Raw genomic sequence first — 18,163 nt, 5'->3', positions numbered from 1 at the left:
GAAATAATGTAGTACAATTGTGCATAGATTTAGGAAGCTGCAGACATATTGAGCCACTTGTTGTGATGGTAAACATTCGCTGCACAAGACCCGTTTTTGGTCAAGGTCTGCCTATACAACTAGAGTGCTTGGCTTTCAGTGACTTATTGATTGCCATTGCAGGATAGTCAGTCCTACGCATGGGAGCACGGTCTATTTGGGGACTTGAACCCACAACCGGCATGTTGTTAAGTCGTACGAGTTGACGACTTTAATTTCAATGTTGCGAAAAGGTTAAGCGTAGAAAATAAACATTCAACGTCGAAGTAAAAAAAACAGCTTTTTAGGGCAGGTGGGATTTATTGCTCAGGCAATATACTTAAAATGCATGTGTGAAGTCCATTAATGTTTCCATTCATTAATTTATGTTCCTATGTATGATAAAGATCATTTGCATGAAAGGTGTACTCTTTGTAGACAAAAGAAGCTCGTGAGGCACTTTTTTAAATTCAACTGGTTTTGATCATATCGATAATTGTAACTACTTAATACTGGGATTGCGGCTTACAAAATGCCACTAGACAGTTTTGATTTTTTTTAAACATACAGTTATTGCGACCATCATTCAACTAAAAATATCTATTCATATACACCAGCGGCTTTTTTAGTAAAAAAAAACCGGTGATCCGCCAAAGAATTGATTTATTACAAAATTACAATTCATTCAGTTTAGTTCATAATAACGGCCCTGCCATGCCTCGAAATTACAATCCATATTGTCCTTTTTATTTCACAAAAATACAGTTTGAACAAAGTCTACAAAATACATGTCCTCAATAGTTGTGGACCGCGGAAAATCTGTATGCATTGCTAAGTGGTCCGTGACTAAAAAGGTTGGATATAAACCACGTGTACCAAACAAAAACGAAACTTAAAGGATATAGAATGTATAGAACACAACTGTAGAAGAATACAGTATATCTGTGTAATCTATAACATAGCGTAACGTAAAAAAATGAGAATATTTTACAAAGTACAAGTACTAGCATACCTTTCACAAAAGGAAAATCTGTTGCCGGGAACGTTGTTGAATGGGCTGCGATCGGACTCCTCCTCACAGTAGCTGCAAGTGCAGAATGTGTATTGAGATTCATACATACTCGATTGGTCGTCCAAATCTGTAAGATTGAGGTCGATGTCAAAGTCTTCATTGTATAAATAGTTTGAGGCTATTTTGTCTTCTGCATTCGGCGGCGGACCCAAGCGAGATCTGAAAAGGATAATAATGCGAATTGTGAACAATAACTTAACAAACCAAATGAAATAATCTAGAGCAAATTTAATGTAACAATCTTTCAATAATCTTTTGATGTGTGTTTTTGTTGTTGTTTGTATGTATATATAACTGTGACAACTATTGAATGGTTTTGAGTAATGGTGCTTTATCGTCATGTTTAAGATAGTATAGTCTGAGTGATTAATTACATTATTTAATAATGTTAAATAGCAATTAAAATTTACACGTAACAATGTATATCTAAGGTATGTTATTGTTTTGCAGTATTTCATTAACTAATCCAAACAGTTATTTAGTGTTATAAGGTAAGAGCTTTTTTGTATAACAAGCTAGATAAAATCATAGGAAAGCCATTTTGATATTACTGAATGTTAAATAATTGTTTGTTTGGGTTGGATTACCAAGTAACGAAATATTCCTTTCATACAACGATTTGTATTAATGCCGAGAGAGATTACCATTCTCTTCAGCTCATAATTATCTATGTATTATATCGTTTGGTACAGTTTTTGTACTAAATTTTGTATAAATAAGTAAGCACTCTGCGCTTGGTCCTCTTGAGATTTTATTAGGTTCCTTTCCTGGTGAATTGTTGCAGAAATTTTACATATCGTGGCTTCCAATTCTTTCAAAGTAATTCTGCTAAACGAAATCTTACCTAAAAAAAGTCAAATTGTTTACTGCTTTTGAGTAAAATATGTAATATTAAAAGGCATCCACTAAACAGTTTTCCTCTAAGAAATGCAAAGTAAAGTTACAGTATAAAATTTTACTGAAACAGGTTGAAAAAATTGGCTGTGTAATATTGTTGTTGTATGATGATACTATCCATAACTTGTACTAATAATTTCCAAAGTCAATGATTTTCGAAACAGCTTGTTTTTTAATAGCTGTATTGAATTTTTCTCCTCTTTTTGAGAAATTATTTAATCCCAACACCGTAATTGCAATGCAAATCATTGTGTTGTTGCTTGTTAATATTTCCGTATAAATATGTATCGGTAAGCTTTCTTGATACTTTCTCAGTTGTGTAGGAAAAACCAACTCTTTACCATGAAACGGAATTAAGTAGCAACACATACTTCCTTCCTGTATAACTTGTTTGATTCTCTGTTGATGTCTACACGGTAAATGATATCTTCCATATCGTTTTATGTGCCCAACAAAAAAGAATAAAGTCATCAAGTAATATTATATGCGAAACCAGCGTCACACAAAGTATTCCACGGCGGTTTTAAGAGTACTTCACAATAAAAACTATATGGTACAAAAATAAAATTTTACAACATTTCCATGTATGATATATTCTCGTGAATGCAACTTTATATTAGTACAATATTATGTACACTGTATAAATTTATTATATAAGGACTGACTGCTCAGTTAAGTGTTACACTTTAGACTAGCAAGCTTATTTATCATGATTTGTAGTATGCATGGTACATTCACTTCCTACCTTTTCCGCACTTTCTTCAACGAATGGCACTTATTGCATGTATAGTTGAATCTGCATGCTATACAGCATGGGGTGAAACCGGTTTCGATCGAACATTGCCTTTCTGCCGTGCTATCGCTCTGCGATGTATTTCAATGTTAGTTTAATACTCCATCGACCATTTCTTCGGTCAATACCCAACACAAAACCGTTTGATGAATGAAAAGCCTTCACATAAGTATGCAAAAAAAAACCCTTCCAAGCATCCTACATGCGGAGTTTGCCTTTTCATTCGACATACTTACTAGCGCCTAAGAAAGTAAAAAGGTGGAAATAAATCTAAGAGAAATTGAAAGTGCAAGTCGGAAATTAAGCCAAAATCAAGGAAAAGGTGCACGTGTATTATGCGATTTGCAGTTTTTGGTTTTACAACATTTTTATTTTTGTCTTTTTTATCTCGAGAAATATGAATATTTTCACTCAAATTGCATATTTTATTCGAAATTTGAAAAAAAACATGATTATGACAGAAACAAACTATATTCCCACATCCGTAGTTCTCCGTACTTTTTTTAAGTTACCATTCAATACAATAATTTATTTACATAAAAAAAACGGATTAAATTTACAATTTTGTCGTGATAATAAAGAAAGCTTGCAAGGTGCTTTTGGCAAAGGCTAAATAATTAGTTTACGATACTACACTACATACTTACTTTTTTCCTTTTTGATCCACACTATCGACCACCACGTTCCATGTTCGATGAATAAGGTACAACAAGAACAACATGCGAGAGTTTTCCTGAGTCGGAGACTGTTGTCTATTGTTATAAGTTGCATGATCGTTGTTTCGATTGCTGTCGATATCATCTTCAAAGTAGCACCGTTTTGTGGTAGTATAATCTATTTGATCTTGCGATGTCGTTCGATAATATGCACAACGTTCTCTGTTCGTCTGTTGTCTGGGAAGCGTTGAATCACTACTGCTCATAATGTTACCCATCTTTCTTTGCACAAACTGTGCAACATCAAATGCATGTGCTCCAATTTACTTCTGCGTGTAATGCATTTACTTGTATTGTAAATTATTCAATCATTCCAATTCACGGCTAGCACCAATTATAACTTTTTGCAATTCTGGTAATAGCTCTAATGGTTCTGGATAAAGAATGCAATTGTATCAATTATCACTCAGTAAGCAGCAAGCTAAAACACATTCTCTGCCAAACTATTTCATATTGAAGGAAGAGGAGGGAAACTAATCAACCGAATCAAACTGGTTTTGACTTTCGTGCAGTTCCGGTGAGTTAAATAAACACGCAACCTGTAAAGATAATTATTTCGTGAAATATAAGTAATTTAGCAATACACCACAGCAGTTTTTCAAAATAAATGATAATATTTTAAACTTGTTTAACATTGTTTAACATTGCTTATCGATGCGATGATTTTACACAAACATAAAACCTTATGTTTCCCTATGTCATGTTTTTGATCTGTCTCCAGATTAATCTCTTTATAAATGACAGAGTAAAATGTCCCCCTACCCAATCGTCGATGATCAACAACCATTAGAGGAATACAAAAGGTTAATTTTTAACCAGCTTTCTTTATTCAGGTCAAAATACCACTAATAAGAATGGTTGCGAAGTAATGAGAAAACGAGCAGTACTTATTATGTTTACACAATGCGATGAATGATTATTTAATGACTCTTCTAATGACAGCTTCACACCCAATGATCAAAACACCGGACAAGTTTTAACTTTCTCCAAATTACAATCGTGATCATACAACGTTCGAAACTTCAAACTTTGTCTTCCGCCGTTCTGCAAGATCCTAAAATTATGTTAATGGCACAACAAAATCAACAATGAAAAATAAACCCGTTTTCTATTGCTCTTCCCTAGGAGAATGTACTACAGTATTGATAGTCTGCACTTGTACCAAAGCCCGCGGGCACTGGAAACACAGCAATCGTCATGGCTAGTTGATTACAAGTTAATAAGGAGTACGAATTTCTCTTCCGAGATCATATTGGCCATGGTTCACCATTAACATCAAAATAATCGGACTGTAACCGCTGTTTTGATTCATCTTCACTTGCTGTTTCATCTATTTAGGAAAATTAAACGTTAGTATTGTCTGCAAAGTTCGATATGTTTTTTTGCATATACCATGCAATTTAAATGAACCCGTCAAAAGTGGAAATTGTTTTGTATTGTTCAGCACGGTAGTTGAACTTCATTAATCGTTTAATTAAAAAAACATGATTAAAATGAGTGGAAATCATTATGCACATATACGTACATGTTTTAATTGTAATAATTGAAATTAATTGAAAACGAAGCTGAAATTTAGGCTGAGCTGTTTTTAATAATCCCAAAATCTTATATTTTTTTAAATAAAAATATACTAAAGATTCAGCAACAAAATCGCACCAATTTATAATATTTTTTTTATTCGCTATAATTTTACTGAAAACCTCGAAATTCGATTTACGCGAATATTCAAGATACGCGATAACCTCCGGTCTGCGTATATTGGGGAATACATGTAAATTATCATAAGTAGCTCATATCATTTAATTCTACGACAATTATTCAGGATAGCAGAAGCTGAAGCAAAACCAAGCCCATTAGTCCCATTTATTCCAGCACTTACTCATGCAGTTAGTGCGTCACATTAACCCACATAGTGCACTATTCTGAGACAGGTTCCTGCAGCTAAAGGGAAACGGACCCCATTTATGAACAGAAAGATGACTCTCGATCATGTTCAACAGGGATTTGCAAGACCTTTTTAACCTCTGCTGCATACTTTCATCCTCCTCGGCATACTTCCTTTTTAAATGATGCTTCCTATGCCAACGCAATTTCCTACTCTTCGTCACTATTATGATTGTTATCAGTTTTTCCGCTCAAGGGCGTTTACTTTTTCTCGGCCTGATCGGTCGGTAAAATTAACGATACAATTAGATCCATTGTAATGCTAGGATTTATAATTAAGTAAACTGTTTATTTTCGCACATTCCTGATAAAATACATTAAGCATTAACGTATCTTACAGGGTTTTCAGAGTCAGTTTCCAATTTGAACAACATTATGCATCCAGTGCAAGATGATCTTTCATATATTTTATTTGTGATAGTTGTTGGGGCCAATCTGGTGGTACAGTCGTCAACTCGTACGAATGAACAACATGCCTGTCATGGGTTCAAGCCCCGAATGGACCGTGCCGCCATACTGACTGACTATCCTGCTATGGTAATTAATAAGCCACTGAAAGCCAAGCCTACCAGTGGTACATGCAGGGCTTGGCCGACAACGGTTGTTGTGCCAAAGAAGAAGAAGATAGCTGTTGAAAACATTTCGTGTGTCTTGAATAATTATGTTTACATTTGGAACTGCGTTGGAAACCCTGTACTTTTGTTTTGCTCGCTCGATCGACCATGCACTTGGTTAGAAAAAGTGCTAGTTTAAATTATTATTGATAAGAAATCTATTAATTAATCTCGCTTTATCCTCATTCAATTTATTATTTTTGAAGCAACATCAGTAGGAACCCAGACCGTTCTTCGCTAAACAAAAAGCAGAATAATTGTTTATTTTTGTCGCATTCAAAAATTGCTAGCACAGATGAAAAACCATTTGCGACGTAATGGCTACCTAAACACGAACTTGATATGTAAATCTGTAGATTGTAATTTATCAATCAACATCGATTTTTTTACATTCCGAATTTTGCCTCAATCAAATATGCAAATCAAAAATGTGCGGAAAAGTGGATGACACCAATTAATCTTTCCGGTGACACGAATAACGGACCATTATTCGTGTAGGGAAAATGTTTCTAAATTTATTGGCATAAAACATGTGGAACAAACATTGATTTTCTTTCTTCTTTTTTAATTTAACTTGCTTTCTATTCACTGCCATCGGCAAACTATACTTTAGTTTTAGATTCCTCGGTACCAATCTGTAATTTTCATTCCATCGTCTTTATGTTATGTTTATGTTGTGTATTCGCCGTTTTGACTAATACAAATATCAGTAAGAACAAAGCATACATATTTTGAAATATTGTTAATATTTCAGGAGCATATACACATACAAAAGTACTGTTCAAAATACGTCTCAATTAATTCAAGTTCCAATATCTTCAACGCAAAAGGTGGACTGCAACAGCTACCATATTTAAACATTATTTTAAGTTAATAGGTTTTTTTAAATACATCTGGGCAATATATAGTACACTTTTTGCACTGTACACAATGGCCCTCTATCATTTATACGATGTACACAAAATCTACAAATACACTTTCGATTAACACAACTGTTCACTGTAATATCGTTACACTTCTTTCTGCCGGTCTGTCTTGGCCTGGCACCGCGCCTTTTGAGGTCACTTCCTTGGGAGATCGGTCAATCCGGCATAGTGCAAAACGTATTGGTGATATCTTGCCGGTAGCATATGAACCACTTTTCATACGAAGATGACCGCGTTAGTGATATCTTTTTTTTTGTTGTTGCACGTCACAATTTCTCCTTTCTACCCCATACAACCATCTCGATACATTTCGCTGTTTTTCAGTGAAGCCATGTATGTAACATATAAAACATCACAATTTTAAATCATTTGCTCTCTTTTGCACACTTTTCACCATTGTTTTGCGATTCTCTTTCACAACACAAACTCAAGCACGGAAAGTTTCTACTGGTAATTATTTACAATCATACAGTAAACATCAACGCAACCGGACATATAATAGCTCTCCAGAATTTACCACATTTATAGAATTTACCGAAATTATTTGAACCGCGATCACATGTTTATCATTCACAGAACTGATTTAGAGCAACAAATTCAGAACGATGAAGAAAGGTATTCATTGCACGCCGACTGAACTGCTTAAGCGAGACACAGCACCAGCATGCTCCGCCAACATGCGAGTGAGCGGACTATTGCTAAATAACAATCCAGGCCACACCAGATGCACCGACCGTAGATACGAACAGAGTCAATGCCGTCACAGTGGGCAAAAACTCAAAGATTCTGTAAAAAATTGCCCGCAGTATTTGCCGTTGTTTTTTTTTTACATTTATTTTCGTTCTACTAAAACACATAGTTTTGTCAAGAATGATCAAGCTACATTTGGAAAAAAAAACTTCAATAAACTCACATTTATCTGTACTTTGCAATACTATTACGCAACTACTAATGTTAACTTAACTCAGTCCACTCCACTGTGCTAGACATATAATTCCATCCGATGTATCCAACCTAGAAAAATGTTAACCATTTTCAACACAATTGAAGATTTGTTGTGGTAATAATATTAGTTAGAGGGCAGGTGAAACTCTCGCCTTTATTTTCTTTCTCTATTGCTGTTTGTCTTTCTCTCTCCACGTTGTATTTTGCGCAATGTTCTTGAAATGTTTCAAGTAATAATGTTCAGGACACTATACATGCAAGGACAATAACGGTTCAAAGTCTGGTGATACGATGATTCTGATTGACGAAATATCGAACAAAAAGATATAAAATACCAAATATTAAAATAAAATTGAAAACATGCAACAAACATACGATTTTCATGCAAAAAAAAAAAACAAAAATGCATTGAAACCCTAAGGTTTCATTACTAACTTTTACTATTTTAATTAAAGTTTCAATGAAAGAAGCATTGAAATAAACCCAGCATTTTTATTTTATTAAGTCTTTCTTATTGCCTGAACATACAATACAAAATTTGAACAAAATTTAAATTTCATAGTTCGTAATGAAAGTTCACACATATGATTAGAATCACTATTTTTCCAACCACCGTTTCCCATAGTGCAGCACCATCGGTTGGCGAGAGCAAAGCGTTCGCGGACAAACAGCAGTATAAAAAGCATCAGTGAAAGCCTTTCGTTGGCGAAAAATATTGCATTGATGCTGCTTTTCTTTGCACATGAGAGCTTAAACAACAAAATATTCCATTAAACAATGCGTAGACATGATTTAGTAGTTACTTATATACTTTTTTTAATTAACAGAAGAATTGCCCGATATGGCTGAAATAAAAAAGAAAATGTAATTAATTAAGTAATATAATGATTAGTACACTTAAATGACAAACAAACCAGAGCAATCAACCCAGTATGCCCATGTTAAGGAAAAGTGTTTCTTATCATTTCTTTGCGAAACAATATATACATAAGATAATATATTTATAGTTTATATCCCCTTATTTTGGCATGATTTACCTTATGGATTAAGAAACGAGAAAACCTGTAGACCTCTAGGAAACAACAATATTCTGATAAATTCTTCTTCTTATTATTTGGCACAACAACTGTAACCGATCTAGGCCCACAGCTAAGGAAATTAGGAAACTGTGACATATTGTTTAAAGCCATTAAGGCTCGATTAGTGCGGGGTTGAACCCTTGACCTCGACCTGGTAAGTTGTGCAAGTTGACGACTGTAATTCTGATGAATTATCATTTATTGTTTGAATCAATCAGCAAACAACAATTCGCTGCACAGAAAGGGACAACCCATACCAAAAGCCCTGGAACTACAAACCAGACTACGGAAGGAAATGGAATAGACACAGCGATACGATTTAAAGTTACTCTCTATTCAATCAACCTGAAAATGAAAACACAACCAGTTTTTATTTCACTTCTCCTGATGCACCAAATCCTCTACCAAAAACCGCGCCACATCTATCTATGCACCAAAACCTGCTGCACAAATGAAAGTAGATTCAAACGGCACGTTGTTACTACTCGTTGGTACCGGTTATTGGCCTTTAGGTAAGCCATTCTAAGTCTCCCACGGAAAGGCCCAACAAATGTAACAATCCGCGACACCTTATTAAAGATATCTGTTGTACGCGATGCATACGAGCAGTTTGATGTGTAAATAGTACCAATACCACGACAGCATCAAACATGTGAAGAATAAAAAAAAACTTTATATCGAACATACGGAGGATGGCATTGGTGTTCCGGAGCATAAGACGGACAAGAATTGTGGTTGTCGTGGTCACCAAAGGTACGAGACAGCAAGATAGGTAGCCGGTCGATGGAGCCGCTGGTCGGGATAGGTTCATAAAACCCGTCCTGAAATCCAGCTCAAGACCTCATTCGATTCCCGCGCAAAAGCAATTCAGAGAGCCATCTGATTGCAACCAGTCTGGTAGATAGGAATTGGGTAAATAGGTTATTGCCATCCATGAGACCATGTAGCAAAACTATGGAATATTGCTACAGATAGTAAAAGATGTTGAGGAGAGTAATATTATACCTTTTTTTTAACTCTTAAAATACTATGCGTAAAATCTGGCGTATTGTCCAACAAAATTTTCATTACATGTAATAATACATTTCGTTGTTTGTCTCGCTTCACGGCGAAATCAGTTGGAGAAGTTTGGAATTGTGGAAGTGGAAGTGTTACAATAACACGTGGAAGTGTAACAAGAACTCTCTTTCCATCATAATGAAACATATGTTAACTAATATTCTTGTTTAATAATTTGTTTTTATAACTCACGCATTTATTATACACAAAAATAAACTACATAAACTTTGTGGATCCATAATAAATAATAGAATGACTTTTTTCATAAAATTGTGTGTAATTTACAGTATTTTTTATCCGTTTTGCTAATTTTGTGAAAATATTGATGCATATTGTAAGCAAGTGTGTCGAACAAGTGCATTAATGATATCAAGATTTTAGTACTTGTCTGCATGCTACTGATGAATGACGGTTCGTCGTTTTAGAATTTAGCACTTGTTTGCATGCTACTGATGAATAACGATTCGTCGTTTCACTTACAATGCATAATGGAAGTTCGAAATTAGGTAATCTCGAAGTAATACAGTGATGCACCGTATACACTGGCTCATCGGGACTCGACCTCGCTCGGATACTCGAATAACACGGATAATGAATCAAAGTATATATTTTATCACAAATTTCTGAATTTTTTATTCAAATTTATATTATATTTTGGTAAAACTAGGCCAGTTTTCACTAACTTCATGTTTTTCCAATGAGAATATTTGAAATGCGCCATGAATTATAGCGTTTTTTGTTATGACAATGTGCACTCATAACCGTTTTTACGGTAATACTCTTCTCAGCAGGCTATGTCACTTTTGTATTGAACTGTTATTTCTCAACAGCACGGATAAACGGACAGCCGGATAAAAAATACCCGTAAAAACGGCGCTCACAGTGTCGTATATCAAGAATACAGTGTAATTCCGCATAATGAATTTAATCCGTTCCAACGACTCACTCATCATACGAAAAAGTTGTTACGCGAGATGAAAAAATCTTTTCCATATTATTTGCACGAAAAGTGAAATAATTAATTCCAGGATCTGTTCCGCTGTTTAAAATTTCCTACTAGACCTATTTTGCAGAATAAGCCAGTTTTGTCACAATTGTACATTTGTTTTGGTAATAATATTTACGTACTAAGAATATCAACATTGGCATAAAATATACAAGACACCCCACGTATGTAGTCATATGGAAGTCCTACAAGTGGCTGCAATTGACAGGATAAACTCTCACCTTTATGAGCAAGTAGATCCAGAAAAGCGAACATGAAACACTCGCCAACATTTTCTCCGAATTTAATACGTTCCAATGACTCACTCGTTATGCGGGAAGCTCCTTTTCATATAATTTGTATGAATAGAAAAATAATTGATAACAGATCAAGACAAGTGGAGGTATATAGAAAATGTATGAATCACAACCATACGGAACACCTCCAAGTGGCAACAGTATTGCATTATAGTCTTTCCCCGAGTTACGCGAATTCGAGTTAATTTTGTTATGTCTAATCAGCGCAATTTTCTCCATCAATCGTCAAATGAAAAATAATTTACATTTTTTTTTTTAAATGTTACATCACTAAAAAAACAGAAATAACCGAATTTTCTTCATCAATTGCATCAAACAAGTAATAAATTACATAAATTAACTAAATTCAATCAAAAATCATTATCATTCGAGTATATTTTGGCTGTAAAACGTGATATTCGACTTACGCAAAATCCTAAGTTACGCGTATGTCTCCGGAACGCATTATTCGCGTAACTCTGGGAAAGACTGTAATCAATTCTTAGTATCGAAATTCTCGCCTCTCTTCACGACCAAGTAGATCAATAATGCATGCAAGAACACACTTATGAATACACCTCACACTTATGAAACACATGCTTCTTAGGAAGATAAACTACACACTAAAATCCACGTCATGCCCACTTCCATGAAGCCGAAGAGAGCTTCCAATATTGTCAAATAAGAAGAAAGGAAATGGAGCAATTAAACTGAAGATACCACCTGTCGATAAGCGCAGCAAACCAACGGCCTGCTCGGCTCGTTTAGATTTGCTCGTTATGCGAAAAACTTGTTATAAGGGGTACTCGTTATGAGACTTTCCACTGTATATGTATCAAACGATTCATAGTATCGGAACTCTCATTCACCTGACCGGTAATCTAAATTTACCTCTTTACAGTGTTGCGACATTGAAAAAAAGAACATACAAAATTCAATCATTTTTCGTGGTAATATTTCAATTTAAACAACTAAAGTAATATGACCTGAACAATTTCTCATTCGTATGACGTTATATCTTCAGATTTGTTAACAATTGGCAAATTTGTTACGAAATTGTTGGAAACAAAGGTTGTTTATTTTTCATTTCGGGAAACAAACACGGGTAAATGTTAAAAACGGGGTTAAAATTGGGTTATTTTTTTTAACTATTAATGTTACAGGGGGGAAAATTACACCCCAAACTGGTTTTCAGTAAGTCCGTCGTACCTCGGTCCAGGAGGACACCGACACTTAGAATACGGACCTTAAAAGGTGTTTGGATCTCAAAAGGCGTTAATAACTAAAAAAAAGTGTAGTGTGTTTATGAATTAGGGCGGTCCCGTGGAACAGTCGTCAACTCGAACGACTCAATAACATGCCCGTCATGGGTTCAAGCCTAAAATGGACCGTCCTCTCGTAGCAAGGATTGACTATCCGGCTGCGTGGTAATAAATTAAGTCTCGAAAGCCTCTACGGACCGGCATGTCTTCGTAAGACATTACGCCAAATAGAAGATAGAAGTGTATATGAATGCGTTACGCCAAATAGAAGTGTATATGAATGTGAATATTTCAATCGAAATTTTGAGGCTCTCCGTAATTTGAAACATGCAGACGAAACTGTCCGGAACATGCAATAAGTCATCCTCATAACATGCCCCAGCCATCGTATCCTGCCAGCCTTCGCCACCGTCAGGATACTCGGTTCGCCGTACAACTCAGCAAGCTCGTGGTTCAATCTTCTTCTCCACAATCCATGCTCGCCTCACACCACCAAAGATGGTCCGGAGGATGCGTCGCTCAAACACGCCCAGAGCGTTTGCATTCACCGCTCGGATGGTCCAAGACTCGTGTCCATAGAGGACCACCGGGCGAATCAATGTGCGATATATCTCACATTTCGTGCGGACTCAAAGTCTTCCGGAACTCGGCAGTCGATGAAGCCCATAGTATGCACGATTCCCCTGCACCATGCGTCTACGGATTTCGCTGCTGATGTCGTTGTCCGAAGTAACGACCGTCCCGAGATAGCAAAACTCCTTTACTACCTCGAAACTGTCGCAGTCAACTAATACACTGCTTCCCAGATGGTCTGAGTCTCTAGCAAGCAGGTACTTCGGCTTATTTGCATTGATTCTCAATCCAATTATTGCTGCTTCGCGTTTGAGTCGGGTGTACGCCTCACAACACACCTTCGGAGTTGTCCTGCCGTTGATATCGATGTCATCGGCGAAGCCAAGAAATTGGATAGACCGGTAGAGGATCGTGCCACGGATGTCGTTGTCTAGCGCTTCGAATGACACCTTCCAGGACGATGTTGAAGAGCAGACAAGAGAGTCCGTCACCTTGCCTCAGACCCCTGCGAGATTCAAACGATTCCGACATCAAGTTCGACTCTCTCATCTTGCACTGTACAGCGTTCATGGTGGCCTCTAACAGCCGGATCAACTTCCCAGGGAAGTTCTTCGGCACTTCTGGAGGATCTGCCGTAGAGTGAAAATTTGGTCGATGGTGGATTTGCCTCCAACAAACCCAGCTACCGACTAAATTTGTAGCAAGAGGCGCAAGTCTGCAGAACAAGATCCAGCCTGTCAACGTTTTTGTAGACTTGGTGAATGACACCCAGCTTCCACTACTCGGGTAGTTCCTCCTGCTCCCAGATTTTCACGATCAGCTGATGCATTTCGACGGTAAGCCTCTTTGGCCCCATCTTGAAGAGCTCGGCCGCCAGTCCATCACTGCCAGCAGACTTATTGCTCTTATGTTGCTTGATGGCGCTGGCAATCTCATCCAGAGATGGTGGAGGCACCTCGTCGTTGGCGCCAATGCTGGTGCTGTTGTTACTGCTGTGCTGCTGCTTTGGTGGTTGCCTTGTTCTACAAAATGCGCCAGCCTCTCCTGTCTCTGCTCCGTTCGGCTCCCTGGCTTGAATCTCCTGTAGAATAAGCGGGCGTCCCCCGACTGGGAAAGCTGGTCCAGCTGGGTAAGCGGCCGATCTTATGTTCGGCTGCGGTGCTGATGGGTCGTTCCAACATACGCCAGTGGTCTGCGAGGGGCATCGCGGCGATGTTGTTGTCGGCTGGAAACGTTTCCCCGAGCGCTGTCGCGTACCCCTCTGCTGCATCAGCACACTTCAACCGGTCCAGGTTGATCCTTGGGGTGAGCTTACTCCGTGGGTGTTAACTACGGAAAGTTGCTAGCGTACCTTTACCATTTACCAGGAAAGTTTAAACGTCGATAATATCCGAAAAGTGCCGTCCTTCAATCAGAACGTGGTCGATTTAAGGCTTTGAATAACCCTTTGGGTGTCTACATGTGTAGCTAAGGCGACGTGCATGCTGGAAGAAGGTGCTGTGGATGCTCTGTACTTGGAGGAGGCACATTTTATGAGCCTGAGTGATGATTGTCAGCTGGTGGGCGCTGAAGTTTCTGATCGTTGGTTTTGGGCAGCGGTCGGACTTGTGCTACTGTAGTAAGTTCGTAAGATAGTTACGGTCGCCATGTAATGTGATGAGCGTACATACGGTACAACTGATCAACACGTACCATCGCGGTAGGACAGTGTTTCGCTGACATGTATCGAGGTAGAATAACACTTTGTTCGAAGCGGACTTTTCGACACTTGATCGTCCTGGCGATCATAGAAACCTTTAGGAGGTTTCCCTTACTGGAAACGTTGGAGTTTAGAGGCCTTACCTTGGGTAGGGGGACATAACTAAACTCTTTAAATGAGAATATATGTTGGATGGGCAGAGTCCTATCCTGACAGTCCGAACGAATCTGACTTGCCATGATCGGAGTTGGTTTTATTTATACTCAAAATATGTTATGGGTTTCGTACATTTGGTTTTGGAATATGTTTTTAAATGTTATTGTTATTGGTAAAAATTTATAAATTAAAATGGTGTGAGGTGTTTGTCGATGTGTGCCTATGCTTCGGTTTCACTGTATTGCGAAATAAGGTTTCAACTATTGTTGCTAAAGAATGGATGTTTTCGTCACTGAGCTTATAACTTGCTATGCGTTCTCGGTTCACCTAGTTTGCCTGCAGTAACGCCTGATTTGCTTATTATGCGTCTTTCGGGTGTTTTGAAGAAGTGTGTCATAATTGTTTTTATATGAACGGTGGGGCCTGAATTCTTCCGGTTGCTTTGTTATGGTATGATATGATTTGCTGAGTGTGTTATAATGATTATGTAGCAATGGTGTGATTTCTATAGTGAGGTGTGGTCTATAGCTGATAGTGTGGTTTATAACAAGTTCTGTTTAGCAGATATGCTACACTACTATCTCGAAATCGCGGGCCCAGCCCTCATCATACAGGATACGTGTCCCCCCCCCCCCCCCAAGTTGGACAAGTTTATTTTGTATAAACTTTCTATACAAATGTTTTATATAGATGGCAAAAATTGGATTAAAAAACCATGCAAACCAAATTGGTTTAAAATACCCAATAATGACGCGGGTGAAACCCGAAAGTTAAACTCCCGATAAAACCCTAACAAATAAACAACCCTGGTACAACGCTCCTCATATGCTATTATCGTGGCATGAGATCATCATTCGCTGCCAACAAAAATAAGCCCACACTTATCTGAATTCAAAACACACAGTTTATGAGAACAGCCTGTACAACTTCACAATAACTTATCCATATGCAACAGCAGAAATGTTGCTTAGTACAAAAAAAGCATCGTGACTAGTTTTCAAAAACTCAACAACAACGCTAACAATTCATACAACTTTTCGAAAGGAATAAATCAACCCATTGTACTGTCTACATAAAACTGTATCGCAAATAAGAAACTGAACAGATCAATACAAGATGTGGTCACTGGTTGTTCTTTCGTTTTGTTTCGTGCAAACCGTCCTAAGCCGTAAGTAACTCGACATTGGCTACAAGCTCACCCACGTCCCAATTTATCCACATCCACAATATCTTATATTCACGCAGAATGTACAGTTAATGTAAAAACTGATCTCACCTTTCCGGAGCCTGTGTTTCTGAAGAATGATAACCTTTGGATACCAAAGAACGGGCAACTTACCTGGGCGTTTGGCGAGTCAAGTGTTATTGCATGTCCCAAAAATAACGTAGTCAACAGTAAGTACGAAGTTTCCCAAAAACGTAATACTTACTCGAAGCATGGTATATGTGTATCTCTATGTTGCAGTACTACAAGAAACGGCACTTCTCACATGTGTTGGTGCAAGCACATTCCTATTAAACGGTCTTCCGATCAATGCATCCGGAATAGTTTGCGCCAAGGTTGTTACTGGAGATCTTCAGTTGACAAGTGATCAATGTGAAAACGGTGGTACGATTCGCAATATTGGATTCGATATTGCCGGAATTGGATTCGTGAAACACTTTTCTGTGTGTTACAATTCCCAGACAGCGTCCGCTATCTACACAAAGCATGTTATCCATGGAGATTCTATTGCAGGTAGGCAGTAGTTATATTGTGTATTTCTCTGTTATGCTTTGCTTTTACATTAGCGAGTTACGCGTACAATTTCAGATAGTATAGTGGAGTCTTACCGCCCATCTTTCAAAGTAACTGGAGTTCCCAGTTCTGTTATGGTGGACACTTCTTATACCATCAAGGCGCAGCAAACACGATTAGCCGATCTACTCGGATCGTCCACCCAGGCTGCAAAGTATGTGAACTCCACCAATTACCTAGCTAGGGGACATTTGACACCGGATGCAGATGGTATTTTCCGTACCTGGCAGTGGGATACGTACTTTTACGTCAACGTTGCCCCTCAGTGGCAAAAGGTCAACGGTGGCAACTGGTTGACTGTAGAAAAGATCGCTCGCAACATTGCTGATCGTCTTCAACGCGACCTGTTGGTGTATACTGGAACGTTCGATGTCTTAACACTGCCCCATACAAACGGTACACAAGTTTCCATCACACTTAGTGCAAACGGAATAACGGTGCCAAAATGGACGTGGAAAATTATCAAGTCACCAAGCAGCAATGCAGCTATCGCTTTTGTCACCAGTAACGATCCGTACCGAACATCTATTGCGTCCAGCGAACTCTTATGTCCTGATGTTTGCGCCCTTTATGGTTGGTCTAATGCTGCGCTCCAAACATTTTCCAAAGGATTCACTTACTGTTGTACCACCGATAGTTTAAGAGGTAATGTAAACAGTGTTCCCTTCGATGCGACCGCTATCAATGTGTTGTCCGCTTGATTCAAATGAGTAACGATATAGATTTTCAACTTTCTGTACAACCAAAACATTCAAACTTAAACAAGCTATACTTTCTGAATAAAGCGTTTCGGAAATATTTTTTCTTTCCTTTGCTGAAGTATAACATCCTCATTCTGTTAAACGTTCTTATCTGATTGTTACAGTTCAAACGGAGAGCAAATAAAAGCCAACTTGCTCGTTTGGTGATTAACTATGAACTAATTTATTACGACAGAAGGTATAGGCTACTATGCCTAGGAAGCGAAATTCTGCTGAGCCAAAATCCACTGTTTGGTAGTCATAGCCTACTACATCTGCCCCTTTTTAGTAAAGGTCGTATAATGAGAGCCATCGAGGGATTCTCGTGTTCTTACGGAACGACGTAGTAAGCTTTGGATGGATTCAAATGCGACGGATTCGGATGCAATGGATTCCGATGCTGACGCAGATGGCTGTTCATTGGTTGTTTGCGGATTTTCAAAAACAGTGTTATGGGATCTGTATGTTAAGGTTAGTGTAGTGTAACGCATGCTTTAGTTTATAGCAAACCCGAAGCTAGGAAGTGCCCGCGAGAGGCACTCAGTTAGGCTTTATAAGTAGTGGCAATGTGGTAACGAAGCTCTCTCGTTT

The 18,163-nt window shown here is 37.9% G+C and overlaps 2 protein-coding genes across 2 annotated transcripts in view; one reads left to right on the top strand and one right to left on the bottom strand.

Moving 5' to 3' along the window:
- The window catches only part of LOC1278464 (uncharacterized), a 42,184-nt gene extending 34,565 nt beyond the window's left edge, over positions 1 to 7,619 (bottom strand). Inside the window, exons 1-3 of the mRNA XM_061651157.1 lie at positions 7,516 to 7,619; positions 3,428 to 4,035; positions 1,031 to 1,249 (exon numbers count right to left, since the gene is read on the bottom strand). Coding sequence (XP_061507141.1) covers positions 1,031 to 1,249; positions 3,428 to 3,714 — 506 coding nt within the window. The 5' untranslated portion in view covers positions 3,715 to 4,035; positions 7,516 to 7,619. The remainder of the gene's footprint in view (positions 1 to 1,030; positions 1,250 to 3,427; positions 4,036 to 7,515) is intronic.
- Positions 7,620 to 16,060: 8,441 nt separating this feature from the next.
- On the top strand, positions 16,061 to 17,665 carry LOC1278465 (uncharacterized). The gene is made up of 4 exons (XM_061651156.1): positions 16,061 to 16,202; positions 16,280 to 16,429; positions 16,500 to 16,772; positions 16,848 to 17,665. The coding sequence occupies exons 1-4, from the start codon at positions 16,151 to 16,153 to the stop codon at positions 17,531 to 17,533; spliced, it is 1,161 nt and encodes a 386-aa protein (XP_061507140.1). The 5' UTR covers positions 16,061 to 16,150; the 3' UTR covers positions 17,534 to 17,665.
- The last annotated feature ends 498 nt before the right edge of the window (positions 17,666 to 18,163 follow it).

This window comes from Anopheles gambiae, chromosome 2 (assembly GCF_943734735.2).
Source record: "Anopheles gambiae chromosome 2, idAnoGambNW_F1_1, whole genome shotgun sequence".
Taxonomy (NCBI): domain Eukaryota; kingdom Metazoa; phylum Arthropoda; class Insecta; order Diptera; family Culicidae; genus Anopheles; species Anopheles gambiae.
The sequence above is the reverse complement of the archived record's forward strand: the minus strand, read 5'-3'. Positions and strand labels throughout refer to the sequence as shown.

Bases quoted from the DNA above. Each gene is read 5' to 3' on its own strand.
- LOC1278465 (XM_061651156.1), top strand. From the start codon at position 16,151: ATGTGGTCACTGGTTGTTCTTTCGTTTTGTTTCGTGCAAACCGTCCTA. The intron at 16,203-16,279 runs GTAAGTAACTCG...ATATTCACGCAG, and splicing joins CGTGCAAACCGTCCTAAGCC to AATGTACAGTTAATGTAAAA. The intron at 16,430-16,499 runs GTAAGTACGAAG...TCTATGTTGCAG, and splicing joins CAAAAATAACGTAGTCAACA to TACTACAAGAAACGGCACTT.